The sequence below is a fragment of the Dipodomys ordii genome, unplaced genomic scaffold (assembly GCF_000151885.1).
Source record: "Dipodomys ordii isolate 6190 unplaced genomic scaffold, Dord_2.0 Scaffold80, whole genome shotgun sequence".
In the NCBI taxonomy this organism is placed as follows: Eukaryota; Metazoa; Chordata; class Mammalia; order Rodentia; family Heteromyidae; genus Dipodomys; species Dipodomys ordii.
The window spans coordinates 9704148-9723055 of NW_012267296.1; the positions used below are offsets into that span (position 1 = coordinate 9704148).

Below are 18908 nucleotides of genomic sequence, written 5' to 3' on the forward strand. Positions count from 1 at the left end.
ACAGCTCCACTTCTGGCTTTTTGGCAGTTAATTAGAAATCAGTTCAAAGCTTGCCCAGGCTAGCTTTGAACCTTGATCTCATCCCCCTGAGTAGCTAGGATTACAGGCATGAGCCATTGGCTCCCATCTAGAATGCATTTTTAAACTGTTTTTGGGTTTTGTTTTTTAATATATATTTATTGTAAAAATGTTGTACAGAGGGGTTATAGTTACATGAGTAAGGTAATGAGGACATTTCATAGTGCACATTGTTACCGCCTCCTTTGTTTTCCCCCTACTATCACTTCCCTCCCCACCTCCCCAACTCCTCCTGCCCCATCCCCACCCTGACATTGGAAAGTTCATTTTCAACATAGTGTCCTGTACATCTTGTTGTCACAGTGGGTCAGCCTGCATCCCCATTTAAGCATTCCCCAATATCCCTTCCCCTCCCCAAATTACAAACATGTATATACAAGGTGCAGAACATTGGCATCAAATCCAGTGAAAACAGGTTATACCATGGGGGAAAGAACATACAAAAGAAACAAAAGAATCACATAGTGCATTGTAAGTACATTAAAAACACTAGCAAGAAAGAAAAAACCACTTGGGTCCCTGTCTTGGGGAACATTTTGCTTAACATTATCTCATGTGGTCATATGTACATAACCTTTGATCTTCTCTACTTATCCTAGACATGTACTAGTCATTGCAAACAAGGGGAACCATGGGACCTATGTTTCTTTGGGCCTGACTTACTTCAGTTAATATAATTTTTTCCAAGTCTTTCCATTTCCTAACAAATGATGCAATGCCATTCTTTCTGACAGAGGCATAGAATTCCATTTTATATGTATACCACATTTTCTTGATCCATTCATCTACTGAGGGGCATTGGGGTTGGTTCCATATCTTAGCTATGGTAAATAAAGCTGTGATAAACATGGTTGTGCTGGTAGCTTTGGTATGACCTTGATTGTGATCGTTTGGGTAAATGCCCAAAAGTGGGATTTCTGGGTCATAAGGGAGCTAGCTCTATGTGGAGTCTTCTGAGGAACCTTCATACTACTTTCCAAAGTGGTGAACAAGTTTACTCTCCCACCAACAATGCAGTATTGGTTAAACACTTGTAGAAAACTAGAGCTAAATCCATATATATTACCCTGCACCAAAATCAACTCCAAATGGATCAAAGACCTTGAAATAAAAACAGACTCTATGAAAACATTACAGGAAGGAATAGGAGAAACTCTAGGGCTTCTTGGCACAGGCAGAAATGTTCTTAATAGAGACCCATCAAAGAAAGGTTGGACAAATGGGATTGTTTGGTTTTTCTGGTCTTTTTTGGTACTGGAGATTGAACCCAGGATGTTGCACTTGCTACGCAAGCACTTTGCCAGTGAGCTGCATTCCAACCCTTGAATACATTTTTTTTTCCAGTCGTGGGGCCTGAACTCTGGGCCTGGGTGCTGTCCCTCAGCTCTTCAGCTTAAGGCTAGTGTTCTATCACTTGACCACAGTGCCACTTCTGGCCTTTTCTGCTTATGTGGTGCTGAGGAATTGAACCCAGGGCCTCATGTATACAAGGCAAGCACTCTATCACTGAGCCACCTTCCCAGCCCTAGAATACATTTTTTAAGGAACTAAAACTTTCAAGATACAAACTTCTACACAATATCTTTTCCCCTCCTTTCTATATTCTTAGTGATATATCTTGTTTAGATATTCTCTCTGTGTATTTACTTGTTTTCTAACTCAATAGAATATTGGCAAAATTTTGATTGTCTTCTCATAAATAAGCCTTTGTTCTGATCCAATAAGAGAAAGCAATACATGATTATATTTTCCATTTATTTGTAAATGTTCATCTAATTTGTAAGCGTTTGACTGTAACTTTACATCTGCTTCTGTCCCCTTTAATTTAGGATACAGAAATGGTTGATTTAGATTCAGATGGTCCTGGCACATCATCTGGACGAAGGGTAAGTAGATTAGTGAATTTCTGAGTAGAAAGTTTTTCAGACTTCCTATGCTGGGGATCCCAAAGACAATCACAGGAAGAGTCTAGAGGAATCATGTGCAGGTTTTCATATTCTCTCCCTCTCTTATAAGGAGAGTGAAGTTAGAATGACATTTGTGTGATTAGAGATGGGTCCCCAAGGATTTTATTAGAGACTCACTATGTAGGTACCCTCTGACTAGTATGTACCATGATTTTAGATTTGTAAACGGAAAGCAGGTATTCAGTGCTTATCACATTGTTTATACTAAGTACAGTAAATCACCTTTATAATTTAAGAAACAGGTGAAATACTGAAAATGTTTCCCAGTCCCAGTAAATGGTCAACATTTTAAGTCAAGTTGTTCTTGAAGAGGAGAAAGCATTTTATTTTTATTTGAGGTTCAGACTACCTTAAAATGAAAATTAAGCCAGGTGCTGGTGGCTCATGCCTGTAATCCTAGCTACTTAGGAGACTGAGACCTGAGGATTGAACCTTTACCAGCCTGTGCAGGAAGGTCTGTGAGACTCTTATCTCCACTTAACCACCAGAAAACTAGAGCTGGCACTGTGGCTCAAGTGGTATCATGCTGGCCTTGAGCTGAAGAGCTCAGGGACAAGACCCAAGCCCAGAGTTCAAGCCTCACACCCACCAAAAAAAAAATTAAGAATACTTGAATTCTTGCCATTTACTTGAAGGCAACACCTAGTTTATGTTTATGTAATTTTTACTAGAGAAAATAATGTCTACATTAAAAATTAATTAAATAGTCCTCTATTTTACAAAATACATGAATACTTGGGGTTTATGAGAATATCAATGAAGAGTTAAGGCAAAAGCTTTTAGTTGTTTTTTTTTTTTAAATAGGTCAAATACCGAGGCAGGAGACAATCTTTAAAGTTAAATCCTGATGCTTGGAGAAAACAATGCAAAGAACTATTGAGCCTCATTTATGAACGTGAAGATTCAGAGCCATTTCGACAGCCAGCTGATCCTCTTTCTTACCCAGTAAGCACACAGTTGTGTAAATAATTACCAACATACTCATTTCCCATAACTGTCCATGCTAACAATTTCCCTTCCTCCCTCCCAACTTTTTTTCTTTCCATACTTTATCTCCTTCTTCTGTCTTGTGAGTTCTCATGACTTTATAAAATACTTGTTATGTATTGAGTATGTAAATTATACAGTTGTAAGCCATATTTAAATCAGTTTTTACATTCCTTCCTGCTTTTATTTCAGATATTTTAAGATGTACATTTTTTTTTGCCAGTCCTGGGACTTGAACTCAGGGCCTGGGCACTGTCTCTCAGCTGCTTTTGCTCAAGCTAGCATTCTACCACTTGAGCCACAGCACCACTTCTGGCCTTTTCTGGTTTATGTGGTACTGAGGAATCCAAGCCCAGGGCTTCCTGCATGCTAAGCAAGCACTCTACCACTGTGCCACATTCCCAGCCTCAAAATATACTAAATTCTAATACATTTCTATACAATGTAGATACTTGGTGAGACATCAGTTCTGTTTAATTTATACCAAATATGTTATTCATATGGCCACTTGATACAACAGCTGTTAATATACACAACTATTTTCATCAAAGATGAAAGTATGAGAACTCAGATTATAGGATATTCTTTTGACACAGCATCTCAATAATTAGTCCAGCCTAACCTCAAACTGTAATCTTTCCTCTATCTTCTGACTCCTTGAATTACTGATGTACACTGCCGTACATACTTTTTAGGATTCCTTTTCTAAGAGTCTATTTACGTAAACATTTAATTACGTTTTAGACAATCCATTTTAACTTTTCTAGAGAAATGGTTTGTAAAAGAATACATCACCTTTACAACAAAATTAAATTAAAGAGAATATATACATAAAGTATTCAAAAAAGCTTGATTTATTTGTAGATTCGGGTATAATACTGTCATTTTTATTAATGTATCTTTGAACCTTAAGTCTTACAAGTCTTGATATTTTGTATTGGTGTTCTCAAAATACATATATATTGTTTTACTCTAATAGGGCCATCAAGAACAAGAAGGAGAGTCCTCAGACTCGGTTGTAACAGAAAGACAAGACTCTTCTCTTTCTGAGGTAGGCCTAGGAATCTCTTTAAAAACATGCTGATTAGGGGCTGGAAAGGTGGCTTAGTGGGAGAGTGCTTGCCTAGCATGAATGAAGCCCTGGTTTCGATTCCTCAGTACCACTATACACAGAAAAAGCCAGAAGTAGGGCTGTGGCTCAAGTGGTAGAGTGCTAGCCTTGAACAAAAGAAGCTCAGCAACAGTGCCCAGGCCTAGAGTTTAAGCCCCAAGACTGGCAAATAAAACCCCATGCTGATTGTTTTGTATTTTTACTTTTTAAAATCTCCATACTGGAGTCTGGGAAGGTGGCTCAGTGGTAGAGCGCTTGCCTTGCATGCATGAGGCCCTGGGTTCAATTCCTCAGCACAACATAAACAAAAAGAAAAAAGCCGGAAGTGGCGCTGTGGCTGGTAGAGCGCTAGCCTTGAGCTGAAGAGCTGAGGGACAGTGCCCAGGTCCAGAGTTCAGGCCCCATGACCAGACCCCCCGCCCCCGCAAAAAAATCTCCATACTGTACATGAACTGTTTGTGATTTATTATTACCCCCCTCTGTTTATTTTTTAACCTTTGTTTCTTTTCTTGGTCATGATTTATTTTTTGTTCTTTAAATCAACTTATTCTCTTTAAATCAACATATTCTCAATATTTTTTATAGAATACATGTAGATATCTATTTGGTCATATAGATCTAAAGGTACCGCAGCATAGTCAAAAACATTAATTGCACAATACTTTGTCTATATTACAGTTGATTATTCACACAGATAATTTACTTTGGCTGGTTTAACTCTGAGTTTTTTTAAAAATCATATTAACATGAATTCTAAAATTTTTCTCTATGGAAGTATTAAGTACTTTATAAGCCATATTGTGTTGGAGTGCACTTTGACTATTTGACTTAACAAAATGAGATATGTTTAGAATAAATGTTGTTTCTCATATTTTTGAAAATATGTAATCCTTTTTAGTTTTTTTTCTATCTCTTCTTTGGCTATGAGGCTTTTAGAGGAAAGTTTATTAATGAATCAAAGTAGGATAAGTGGGCTAGTACTGTTTTCACTTCAAAACTTACATATTGAGAGTTAGTTATTCCCTGTGATAACCCTACAAAAACATTAAGTAAACTTGAAAAGATTTAAGTTAAAATAGAATCTTCTCTCTCCTGTAATCACAATTTAACTAAATTCTGGACCTATGAGATAAAAGATCCTTAGCTGAAAGATCAATTAAAAAATCAAAACTGGGCATGGCACTATCCACCCGAAATGCCAGCTCTTATAAGGCTAATGAAAGAAGATTGTGAATGTATGGCCAACCTGGATTATATGAGACCCTGTCTCACAAAAGAAAAAATTCCAAAAGAAGCCCAAACATGGCTCAGTTCACTTGGACCTTCAGCTAATATTTTAAGTAGAATATCTTTATATCTGAGCATCTTGTAAATACCTAGTTGATTTGTGGAGTGAAATTATTGTATTATGCCCAAATAATCCCCTAATTTTTTTGTAAATTTTAGCAAGGACTAATTTTAGTGTCTAACAGGATAAATTTTAAAAGAAGGAAACATCGTTTGCTGTTATAAAGTACTTTGCTGAGGTGTTATAAGTTGCACCTTTTTGGCCTTAAATGGACTTCCATATAAAGGACTCTCTAGACTCAAGCCTCTGATAATGGATTTTTCTGTTGTAATGTTCAGTCATTTCTGGTCATTGACTGCAATGTAAAATCTCCAACAGAACTTTACCATTTCAACAAGCATCAAAAAATGGTTTAGGCTGATTATTTCAAGGTGAATTGTTCAATAGGTAATGCAAATCCCAATTCCATCGTGTTACTTAATACTGTTTTGTGGCTTCAGTGTTTCAATATAATGCATTGTTCTTTATAGGATAATCATGATGTTATAGACACGCCTATGGACTTCAGCACTGTGAAAGAAACTTTGGAAGCAGGAAACTATGGTAGTCCTCTGGAATTTTATGAGGATGTTCACCAAATATTTAGCAACTCCAAAGCTTATACCTCCAATAAAAAGTCAAGGGTATGAAAATTAATATTAGATGGGTTAATTAAGCATTTAATTAGATATTATGTGTGTAAATATATATGTTGGGCAGTTCTCTTTCAACAGTTTTATGACAACTATATATTAGAATTCTAATATCCTAATATTTAGTTGCCAAACAATCACTGGAACTGTGACATAGTTACTGAGGTATGATTCAAGATCTGAATATGGATTGTCCCTTTATTATATAACAAGAAGTGCTCAAATATAATATTTCTGTTTTATCACAATTTGAAATACCTTGCAGAGAGATGTAATAATCATTTTTGTCTTTGAAGTAATATCTGATTAACTTGTAAAAAGTTCCATGATAGGTATATATTTGCTTATTTCTACCTTATATAAAATGAATCATCCCTAATTTCTTAGACATAAGTTTTTCTCACATTTGCTTTCCCCAGCATTGTTCATAATTAAGGTAATTTCCATAGAAAGTTAAAAAATAAAATGTCCTCATATAATTTAGAAGGGTCTTTTTTTCTCTGCATTTCACAGCCATAAACATTACTTTCAAATGTATTAATGAATTCTTTTTAGTGAAAGTAGTATCTTAATTCCTCAGAAGAACTTTTCAAGTAAATAGTGTATATTTTTGTCTGGAACTAGTGATGCTGATATTGATCAGGCATGGTTTGTTTTTTGGCAGTTCCTGGGGCTTGAATTCTCAGCTTGGGCTCTGTCCCTGAACTTTATTTACTCAAGGCTAGTGCTCCACCACTTGAGCCACAGCACCACTTCCAGTTTTTGAGTGGTTAATTGGAGATGAAAGTCTTATAGGGACTTTTCTGCCCAGGCTTGCTTCAAACTACTATCCCCAGATCTTAGCAGTAGCTAGGATTACCAGCGTGAGCCACCAGCTCCAGAAATTTATTTATATACATATCTGGAAAACCATGACTACAATTTTTACATTTTTCAGATCTACAGCATGACACTGCGATTATCTGCCTTATTTGAAAATCATATTAAAAATATCATCTCTGAATATAAGTCAGCAATGCAGAGTCAGAAGAGGAGAAGGCCTCGGTACAGAAAACGTCTGAGAAGCAGCAGCAGTTCTTTATCAAGTAGCAGAGCACCTAGGTATATTACATTGGTACAGCATTTTATGTTCTTAAAGTGTTTGTATTACCCTATTTCTCAAACTTTATTAACAATTGGAGGAAATCCCAAAAGATCTTTATTTAGAACTCTAGTGTTTATAAAAAAGTGGATGTGGTAACACAAAATACTGTTTATGTGAAATTTAAATGGACGAAACTTCAAGTGTGTGTGTGTGTGTGTGTGTAAAATTTTATTTTTTCTTGGTTGTGAGGCTTGAACTCTGGGCCTGAGGTATGTCCCTGAGCTCTTCAGCTCAAGGTGAGCCCTCTACCATTTGAGACACAGCACCACTTCCAGTTTTCTGATTGTTTATTGGAGATAAGAGCCTCAGATTTTTCCTGCCCAGGCTGGCTTTGAACCACAATGCTTAGATCTCAGCCTCCTGAGTAGCTAAGCTTATAGGCGTGAACCACTGGCACCCGGCTCAAAAAAATATTTTAATGATTAATGTTTAACTGACAAATAACCAATTTGAAATGTTTCAGTTGAACTTCAGGCTTTATTTTTGCAGCTTAGTCATGCTGTTTATTGTAATGAGTTACTAACAGAAAAAAAATGCTCATCATTATTTCTTTTTACTTGCAGTCCAAAAGGGAAACAGAAGCAATTAAAGTTACAGCCTAAAACGGACCAGAATACCTCAGTGTCTTATGTCAGAACTAGTTCCCCTTTCTCATCTCCTGGTAAATAGTGTTATTTTTATGTACCATTTCTAAGTTTAATATCCATATTAGCTGTATAAAAGGAACTCTGATTTTTATACTGCAAAAAGCAATAGATTTGGATTTAGAAAACAGTATTTTGTTCACACTTCTACTTATTAGTTATATAACCCTGGATAAAATAACAGGAAATAAGAGTTTCATGGACTTCCCTGCCCAGGCTGGAAACTAGTATCCTCAGATATCATTTCCACCCCTTCCCCTAGTAGCTAATGATTATAGGTATAGCCAGTAGCACCTGGCTTGCATGATTTTGTAATACCTATAATATATCTGAGAATTCATGTATAATATGCCAGTATAGCACATGATTATTCAATATGTGTTAGAGGTATTCATCTGGAAAAGTTTTTCTGATACTTTGTATTTGTAAACTTGGTGATGATAAAGCTTTTGTTTTAGACAAGGTCTTGCTATGTAGCCCAGGGTAGGTTAACAATGCTTTTGCCTCTACAAGTTCTATGATTACAGATAAAAGACACTAAGCCGAGTCCCATATTTCCTTCTAGAAAAAATTTGTGCGTTTTGGTTTAATGTAGAATAACTGAGAGGGACTTTTAAGATCAGTGTAGAAATGAATTTGTATTAACATCACAACCTTTTAAAATGCAAGTTTCAGATACTGCTGAAGGACTTCCACTATATCTAATTGATGATGAACTGGATGGGCCATTTTCTTCATCAAGCTTAAGTGGATATGGCCGAAGTGGTAATAGCCATGACCCAGGGAAAGCCAAATCATTTCGGAATAGAATTGCACCAGTTAAACAAGGTAGGAAATAAATATGGTACACATTATTTATTTATTTGGTATTTGTATTGTTATTATAAAGATGATGTACAGAGTATTACAGTTACATAAATCAGGTAAAGGGGACATTTTTTTTTAGACAGTGTCACCCCATCCCTTGCTCTCTCCCATATATATATATATATATTTTTTTTTTTTTGGTCCGGTTGTGGGGCCTGAACTCTGGGCCTGGGGACTGTCCCTCAGCAATTCAGCTCAAGGCTAGCGCTCTACCACTTGAGCCACAGTGCCACTTCCGGCTTTTTTCTTTTTTGCTTATGTGGTACTGAGGAATCGAACCCAGGGCCTCATGCATGCAAGGCAAGTGCTCTACCACTGAGCCACCTTCCCAGCCCCTCCCATATTTTTTTCCTCCTATCCCCACTCACAAGTTGTATAGTTCATTTTTAACTTGTGAATACCACTGCTGCATTTGTTCACTTTGTTGTTTATTTTTTATGATGAAAGATTAGTCCAAAAACTGATGTGTTGAAAGTAGTAAAACTAGTATGTCCTTTTTACTTGATGTTGTCAGTGGGAATCAGCTTAGACTTCATATCTACAACTAGGAACAACCCATTAGTGGATTTCTGGTAACTGTTCTGAAACATTATTTGGTCTTTCAAAATGTTAAATGAAATGAATAGAATGAAAAATCAAGTAAGGAATTATTTTCCCAATCACACAGGAACCATACTGTTAGGAGTTTTCAAATATTAACCATGTTAATAAAGGAAAAAAGTTTCCAAGGTGGTCTTTAAATAAATATTAAATATCCTATTGGGAATAGAAGAGGGAGGGGGGCTCTTCCAGTAAAAAAAAATGGCCTATGTTGAAAACTGATCAGCCTTTCAATCAATACCCACTTCTATCTTCCTATGATGTTTTAGTTATATAGCTGAGATACTATCTCCCTAGGCCTACCATGTCAACAACCCAGTGGCTTTCTGATGGTACTCGAGGAAGTTTCAGAGGAGCATTCCCCATTTTAGTAGTACAACTGATTTTATTTCATGTAATGAGCCATTACCACTAAAATACAAATTTTAAGAGCAAGACTTTGTTTCCTTCATCACCATGTTCCAAGCTTTCTAGCAGTGCTTGGCCTATCGTAGGTAAATATTTGCAAGTATGTGAGTGGAACCCTGGATTCATGTTACCGCATAATTCTGACTAGTTAACCTCACCATCTGACAGTCTGTCTCCATATACCCTGCCCCCTAAGAAAGAGCAGTCTGGTACAAATCAAAACTTCAGTATCTTCCATTTCAAACAGGCCCTTTCTTAGTTCAACACTTTCCTTCGTGTCATCAAATCTGTGTTGGGGCACCAGTTTTGTAAATGAGCTGTTTTTCTTCTCAATGTAAATGATCATTATATCAATGTCACAACTTAACTTTAAAAAAATCTTTTGATTTAGATCACTCCACTGATGGACCTCTTACAAATGGTGATGGCAGAGAAACTTGGCCAGGAATCAAGAGAAAACTACTTAGTGCATCAGAAGAAGATGAAAGCATGGGAGGAGAAGAAAAAGCAAAAGAAACAAAAGAGAAATCCCATCTATCCTCCTCAGAGAGTGGAGAGTTAGGATCCAGTTTAAGTTCAGAAAGTACTTGTGGTTCTGATTCAGACTCTGAATCAACCTCCAGAACAGATCAAGATTATGTAGACGGAGACCATGACTATAGCAAATTCATACAAACTAGACCTAAAAGAAAACTCAGAAAACAGTATGCCAATGGAAAAAGAAACTGGAAGATGAGAGGCACAGGAGGAAGAGGCAGATGGGGTAGATGGGGCAGATGGAGTAGAGGAGGCAGAGGGCGAGGAGGCAGAGGGCGAGGTGGTCGAGGAAGAGGTAGTAGTAGTAGTACTAGGGGGAGAGGGAGAGGGAGAGGAGGAAGAGGGACCTCTAGAGGAGCCACCAGAGCCAAACGAGCACGTATCACAGATGACGAATTTGATACAATGTTTTCGGGACGTTTCAGTAGACTGCCTCGAATTAAAACAAGAAACCAAGGCAGGAGGACTGTTTTATATAATGATGATTCTGATAATGATAATTTTGTGTCCACTGAAGATCCTCTGAATCTTGGTACATCCAGGTCAGGCAGAGTACGAAAAATGACAGAAAAAGCCAGGGTTAGCCATCTCATGGGATGGAATTACTAACAATAAATGTAGAATAATTTAAAAATTCAATGGCCTTCTACTGCAGGGAATTACCAGGAAATCTTCAAAGCAAGTTGTGTGGGGACTTCTGCTTCCTTTCACATTGGTGCTTTTTCCATTATGCCAGTATATATTTGTTTCAAGACTTTTGATCTCCACACTTCATTTGTCCAAACAAGCCTTACTCATTGGGCCTTAAATTAAAAGAAAAATCTGCCCACATACACACACCCACATACACACACACACACACACACACACACCAGACACACTACAGATTTAACTACATTAAAGGAGCATTCCGCTTCTTAAGAGTAGCATGACATTTTTATTGCAATGGAATATCCCTCTTTTGCTTTTGTATCACAGACGTATAGCACCTTCTTACAGAGTTTTATATAGTTTGTTTTTGCCATTTTGATTCCTATACCCAGTAATAATAACTTTTGCACAATACACCAATCCTAAAGGCAGCTATTAAATGTTTACAGTTTCTATATTGTAAGAATGATCTGGATTATTTTACGCTTCCCAGGCCAAACTTTCGCGAACTGTACTGAACTGAAGTATATATTTATACTGCAGTTTTTTGGGGGGTTGGGGGGAATCTTGATATGCTTTTCATTGATTTGCTTAATTCACGTTAAAGGTGAGAAAGGGTTGGTGCCTTGTAAATATGTAGCAAATCATTGTGGTGTGTCCTGATGTGTGCATTAACTTTATTAAAAGAGAATACTTGAGGTATCAATCTAGACAAGGTGCCAAATGCAAAAGTTTCTTGCATCCATTTTCTTTTTTTTCTGTTATATTTTATTGCATTAGTAGAACTGTGTAGCTTAAAGAATAACTTAAACATTTGAAAAAATCCTCATGCACAAAGAATAACTCTGAATAGTAGCTAAGCTACCTCTATTAACTACAACTACTGGAAAATAGATGCTGTTACTCATGACTAAGGAGAAATAGAACAAGCTTGGTAGGAGTGAATACTCTTTTAAGTTATAAGCTGAAAGGTTGTTAATAATCATATTGGCTCTCCAATTAATAACTCTATTTCCTAAATATCATATACTCTACCATAGGCTTCTTAGAACATATTTGTGTGAGTAGACTTGTGCTACTGCTTACATTTCTGCTACCACTTACTTTTTTTAACCAGCTGTGAGTTACTAGTTTTCACTTGACTCTTAAAATGTAACAAAACACCTAATTTGAGTTGGAATGCTTTGGCTAGCTAATATTTCGAATCAACAATAATTTCTGCTTTTACCATTCCAAAGGGTTCTTCTGTTTTAGTCTTTCAGCAAAGGACCTCATTGACTGCTCACAGATACTTTGATTGAATCATTATTTTATTGATAAATCTTTAAAATTTTTTATGTTCTTGTTTACAGCAGTAGAGTGCACATGATTCCATAAGTGAGCTTGAGCTCCAAGTTCATTTTTACCCCTCAAAATTGAGATTGCAGATTTGCTAGTTTGTTAGATGCTTAAAATTTTTGAAGTGAGGATGATAATGATCTTTCTTTTTGACATCACATTGTTGCACTTAGATCAAATTTATGTGAGAAAACAGACTTCTTAATGTAAACCTAATTATCCCAGGATATTTATTGAGCTCATGTGTTTGTCTCATGCTTTCAGTCATTTCATGCATCTGAAAATCCTTAAGTACAGAGGAAGGAGTACACACATAACTTTGCTTTTGGGGTTGGGTTGGGGGGTTACTCTTGGACTAACATCTTTAAGCAATTTTCACTTGCAGTAGAAATGATGTTCAGGCTTTAAGAAAGTATTGTGAGTTGTTAATGGCACTAACTGCTGTTACTAGATAGTAGAACTAGATCAACCTGATATTTTTTTGTTGTGGTCTTTTTTTTCTAAACCAAAACTGTTTCTAGTTATTACTCAGCTGCCATTTGTATCCATAAGTATAGGTTCAAAACATTTTTATTTGAAATTCTACATTCGATTTTTGCAAAAGTGTACTATTTCATTTATTCATCTCGGGCATTTAAATTGTGCCTATATTTTCCTGGAATCAATAACTCTTTGGCCTAACCGAAAGTGTCATAGTTGCTTAAATTCCTGACTATACCCAAATGTGTATCATGTATATCATTATAGTGTTGAATTTTTTTTGTTGCCATTCTTCTATGAAGAGCTGACCTCTTGAACTATAGAAGAATTGCCATTTGTTTGACTTTTAGCTATCTGGAGCTTTATTTATAATTTATTTTGAAAAAATACAAATGCCACATTTATTCCAAAATGTCAAGATTTCCTAGGTTTAGGTGATTAGAATAATAAGGCTGGAGACATTTTTAAACATATTTTATATGTAGTGAAATACTGTGAAAATACTAGTGAACAGCATTTTGCTGTAATGTTGATTTCAGTTCTTAGGATTCAAAGAGTTAGTCACCAGGATATGTTAGATGAGCAGTGATCATTTATTATTAAAAAACAGGTAATTTTCTGTTTGCATGCAAATTATTTTGGTAAGTGTGACAATAAGTCTGGGAGATAGTATTTTTATGTTTTTATTTGGACATCCCACCCCAATTTATACATTGCATTTTTTAATTTAGTAATACCACCTTCTGTGAATGTGTTATGATTTGTATCACATTGAATACTTTATCATTTTACCTTTTTAGGGCCCCTTAAACCTAAATAAGATCTGAGTTCAGCAATAGCAAAGCAATTAGGAAATAAGCTAAGAATTCTAAGAAAAACCACTGTTACATTAGACCCATGAGAGCATACACATATATAAGCCTAGTCCTATGCTAGATATGAATAGTCAGTAAGCTGTAATATTTATCATGAATGCTAATAATGTTTAAATTCCTAGCTTTAAGACCTTAGCATATGTATATATTTATAAAAACTGAATCATGGCTTTGCTGTATGTATCTCATCCAGCAGTAGGACGCTCTCCCAAACAATCAGTAACCTACTAGCCTAATGACTAAATTTGTTTTTGTACATGTATGTGTGTAGTTGTATGTATGTAGCTTTTATTTCCAGTTTGACATACCTTATCTCAGACATTAAAAAAGAGAATATTTTATATGGAGGACCCTGTCTACCAATTCTTTGCTCTTAGCCTGTGTGTTTCCTAATTCTTGATCATTTCATTTCATTATGCCTTCCAGATAACCACCCAGGTTTTATCATGTACCTGTGTCCTTCTGTTTTAATTTGCCCTTTTGTTTATTTTTCCCCTTTCCATCCCAAGAAATCAGGCTTGTTCTAGAATTCTTAGGTACAGCACTTTGACCCAGAGGCAGAGAAGCTGGGTAATATAATTTTCATTCAGCACAATTATGTGCCCATATATCTAACTCAACCTTCCAACATTTTGAAGTACACTTAAATGATCTATCTTTTGTTGTTTTTATTTTATTCATGTAGAGATTGTCATCAGACTAACAGAGTGATTGAAAGATGTGAATGCCACTTCTAACTTTTGATAAAGCTTTTTTGAGCATTTTTCAAAATTTATATGTTTGTGGTAATGACAAACACCTTATTACTCACTTCCGTATCTCGGGAATCATTTGTGCATATTTGCCAACTGGTATTTCAAAGTTGGAATTTTCACATACACAAAAGAAGACTTAAATCATACGTAATTTTCATTATAACTTGATATCCAGCCTATTGAACAAGTATAGTAATATTTTTAATTCTGAAATGAGTAGTGTAGTTCTCGGGGAAGGGATTGGACTTTTGACCTCTACAATCTAGTGTTTTGAAAGGTAACCCCATCCCTAACATTTTTGTGGTACATGAGGCTTTATTAATATTTTATTGAAAAGAGAGTATTCTGAGATCACTTTTAAAGTTTGTTTTAAAAATCATTGGGACAATGGTTTCATGCTTTGCTTGCTTTTCATCTTTTCTCAAAATTTCCTTACTAAGGTTTGATTACCAATTTACAAAGTTTTGGTTAAAATCCGATATAAAGTTAAATTTTTTCATGGTGCTGTATTTTGTGAAATATTGATAGCACTCAGGTTTCTTAATATTTATTTCTTATATAGCCTTACCCTTGATTTCTTTTTCATCTTTCCTCTTCTGCTTCCTTTTATCCTCACTTCTCTTTCTGTGATGAAGACTGCACCTAACATAGTACACTTCCAAAAAGACTGGAAATTTCTGATTCATTGATGGGAGAAGTATAGTAGAAAGGCCCTGCAGTTTAGAGTTAAGGTGTGTTTGTTTATTTATATGTATTCCCATTTGTTACTCTCATACCTATCTAGAATATGAGACTTCGACATCTAAAAGCATGATAAGTATTTTCTAAAAAATAAAAATAAAAACTATTGATACATATTGAAATCGCCATTGGTAATTGACTTTTTAAATTGCCTACAGAAATACCTAGAAACCCAGTTGGGAAATGTGTTTTTACGTATGTCACCAAGTACACAGGCAGTACTACAAATGTATTTCTTTAAACAATACTGTGGTGATGGCAATCAGTAATTTATTTCTTTGTCCTGTAACTTATCATCCTTGTCTTTTGTAATCCTTTACACAGTATTAACAAAACTGTATCTTATGTTTGTTCTTAGTATCCACAAGTTTAAATATGGAAAAATTCAGTTAATAGTTGATGTGATGTTGTATATGGGCAAAATGTCCATTAAACTAAAATTCAGTAAAAAACAAAAAAGGTGAACTAAAGTGGCTTGGTTTATAAAAGATGTTTTATTTGGCAGTTGTCAGTTGTTATAAGCAATTACCTTCAAGAAAACTGGACTAATTCGTTGCCATTCTTTATGGGATGTTTACAATAAAATTCCAAGTTGTTTGGAATCGATTGCACTCTTGCTTTATGCCTTAAGTCATGTATCTGAGATAAATGGAGCAGAAAGAAATGTGGAATTACCTTTCTCTTTTCCAGCTTCAGTGATTGTAACATGTAATTCTTTAGACTTTTCATTCTTGTTTCTTTGTCATAGAACTTTTTTTGCTACCATTTTTAATCTGAAAATAATAGGGTGTTTCATATAAAAGAAAATATTTTTCTCTAGTTAATGCAAGTTTTCATTGGGTTACTTTTAAGTAATAAATATGATGTTGATACTTCAAATGTGGGCTGCTTGGTGCCTTCAATAGCAGCCTGCAACTCACTAGTAGTCAGTTCTTGTAGAGCTTTTCAAAGTAGGTAGATTAATAATATATTTATGGTTTATAAATTTTAAGAGTTGAGCTATGGATGGATCCCTGGAATTTTTTATTTGTGATCAACTTGTTTACAAACTTGAACTATATTGTAAAATGGTGCTTTCATTCACTGTAAGTATAGGACAGAGAAATGATAGGTGAATTTTGAACCTGGATATGAATGTCCTAACAGGAACATTCATCCCAGTTCTCAAACTCTATAGTTACTTAGAATTATCCCAGTGGCAAGAATTCCTACAGGTTAAACATCAATAAGCTGAGTAAAGACTGCATCTTCTAAATATGCTATTTTTTGTCTAGAATTAGGCAATAAGATATGTAGAAATAGATCACCTTTCCCTTTTAACATGAGCTGCCATTGGCTATGAAACTAGCCATGTTTCCTCAGAACACAGATTGAGGTGGAGATACTTGTTTAATGTTTTTTGTTTAGTTGCTTGATTTGTTAAAGACAGACCTCTTTAAAGATGTAAATATATTACTTAAAAAATTAATTGTTAGGCTGGTTTTCTTCACCCTCTAGGTTTTAAAAAATAGAAATACTAAAGAATTTGTATGATAATATTTAGAAGGTCATTTTTCCTAGTTGAGAAAATCAATAAAGACTGCTTTCTGCCCTCTCTATTAGATACCATCAGCTACTTAAAGCTACTTTCCAAAAACTTTATAAAAATAAATTGAAACCAACATACTGAGCCTGTGAGTTGATTATTTTTAAGTGGGATTTTTTGGTGGTATAGTTCATCCCATATGCTTACATTTGTAGTCTTTAAGTCTTTTAAGTACATAGGGATTTGTTTTTATGCTCCTGCTGAGGATGATCAAATACAGTATTAAATAAAATGAAGGTTTTTAATTTGTTTTTTTGGTCAGTCATGGGGCTTGAACTCTGGGCCTGGGCACTGTCCCTCATCTCTTCAGCTCAAGGCTAGGGCTCTCCCTCTTGAGCCACAGCTCCACTTCCAGCCTTTTCTGTTTATGTGGTGCTGAGGAATCAAGCCCAGAGAGTCATGCATGCAAGTCAAGCGCTCTACCACTGAGCCACCTTCCCAGCCCAGCCCAAAAAATGAAGTTTTTAATCTCAAAAAGTTTCAATTTGGGAGTAACCAGATTTTTTTCTTTGTTACTTTTAGTAGATTTTCCTAGTCCTCTTGAAATTTTCTCCAATTAACCACTGAAAAGCCATAAATGGATCTGAGGCTCAAGTGGCAGAATGCTAGCCTTGAGCAAAAAAGCTCAGGGTTAAGCTCTAGGACAAGCACACAAAACAAAATCCCCAATATTGTAACTGTCACCCTCTCTACAGCATCTTTACAATAAATTTTTTTTTAAATCCCCAATATTGCTTAGTTTAGGCATTAATAGGGCTTATTTGTAGGGATCGTTTGTTGCTGTTTCATCATGTTGATTTTCTAATTAGAACTAATATTAGCGGTTTTTGTATAATTATTTTAGAGAGCTATTTTATTACTCTTTAGATATTACTTACCTAAAATAATAAACTAGTTGTTTCCACATGTATAAAAAAAGATAATTTGGCTGGCTGCTGGTGGCTCTTGTCTGTAATCCTAGCTACTCAAGAGGCTGAGATCTGAGGATCACAGTTCAAAAGCCAGCCCAGGCAGGAAACTCTGTGAGACTTATCTCTAATTAACCAGCAGTGGTAGAGCTCTATCCCTGAACAAAAGAACTCAGTGACAGTGCCCAGTTCCTGAGTTCAAGCCTCATGACCAACCAAAGCACATGATGTGTCTTGCTGACATTTTCAGTCACTACCAAACATTCAATTCTAGAGGTAAGCCATTTTATTTTATTTTTAAATGTGGTTAGTAGTTATCATTCTAGAAACAAAGGCTATTAAACCCAAACAAGCTGGGTGGCTAACTCCTATAATCCCAATGACTGGAGACAGATCTGACAAGTCCAAAGTTAGCCTAGTCGGACAGATCTGCGAGACCAGCAAAAAGCCAGGAAAGGATATTTGGCTCAAGCCTTGAGTGAAAAAGCCATGAGTTCAAGTTCCAGTACAAGTACACACACAAAAAAAGCCAAAGCCAAACAATTCTTTGTTGAAGGTACATTTCTGCTTTCTGATCACTTCAAAATTCTAAGATTCATGTAATACTATTGTTCAAAGTACTAATCTTGTATCACTTTGCTTATAGCTGCCCACAATGAAATTGTCATCTGAAATGAGTCATATTACTTAATTAGATTTATATGGCATTCTCATTCATAGAAGATACTGACCAGCAAGAGTTTGTAGCCTACACTCATTTCTCCTTTTATTAGTGGTAAGAAATAGATACAGGAGCCTGGTGCCGGTGGCTCACGCCTGTAATCCTAGCTATTCAGGAGGCTGAGATGTGAGGATCGCAGTTCAAAGCCAGCCCAGGCAGGAAAGTCTGTGAGACTCATATCCAATAAACCACTAGAAAACCGGAAGTGGCGCTGTGGCTCAAGTGGTAGAATGCTAGCCTTGAGCTGAAGAGCAGACGGACAGCACCCAGGCCCAGGGTTCAGGCCCCACGACCTGCAAAAAAAAAAAAAAAAGAAATAGATACAGGAGAGGGTGGGATGTGGCTCACAGGTGAGAGCACTTGCCTAACAAGCATGAAGTCCTGCATTCAAACCCCAAATGAAACTAAGAAGTGGGAGAGTGACTGTATACACCTATAATATGCATAAGTGGCTGAGGTAGCAGGATCATGAGTTCTAGACCAGCCTGTGGTATGTGTCAAGATGTTGCTTAACTATAAAATTCACATCTC

General features: G+C 35.9%; 1 protein-coding gene across 1 annotated transcript in view; it reads left to right on the forward strand.

Annotated features, from left to right (window-relative positions):
• The window catches only part of Brwd3 (bromodomain and WD repeat domain containing 3), a 122960-nt gene extending 106136 nt beyond the window's left edge, over nt 1–16824 (forward strand). The window contains exons 34-41 of the mRNA XM_013024995.1: nt 1908–1964; nt 2850–2990; nt 4012–4083; nt 5962–6114; nt 7061–7224; nt 7831–7928; nt 8581–8739; nt 10178–16824. Coding sequence (XP_012880449.1) covers nt 1908–1964; nt 2850–2990; nt 4012–4083; nt 5962–6114; nt 7061–7224; nt 7831–7928; nt 8581–8739; nt 10178–10932 — 1599 coding nt within the window. The 3' untranslated portion in view covers nt 10933–16824. The remainder of the gene's footprint in view (nt 1–1907; nt 1965–2849; nt 2991–4011; nt 4084–5961; nt 6115–7060; nt 7225–7830; nt 7929–8580; nt 8740–10177) is intronic.
• Nucleotides 16825–18908: the final 2084 nt, after the last annotated feature.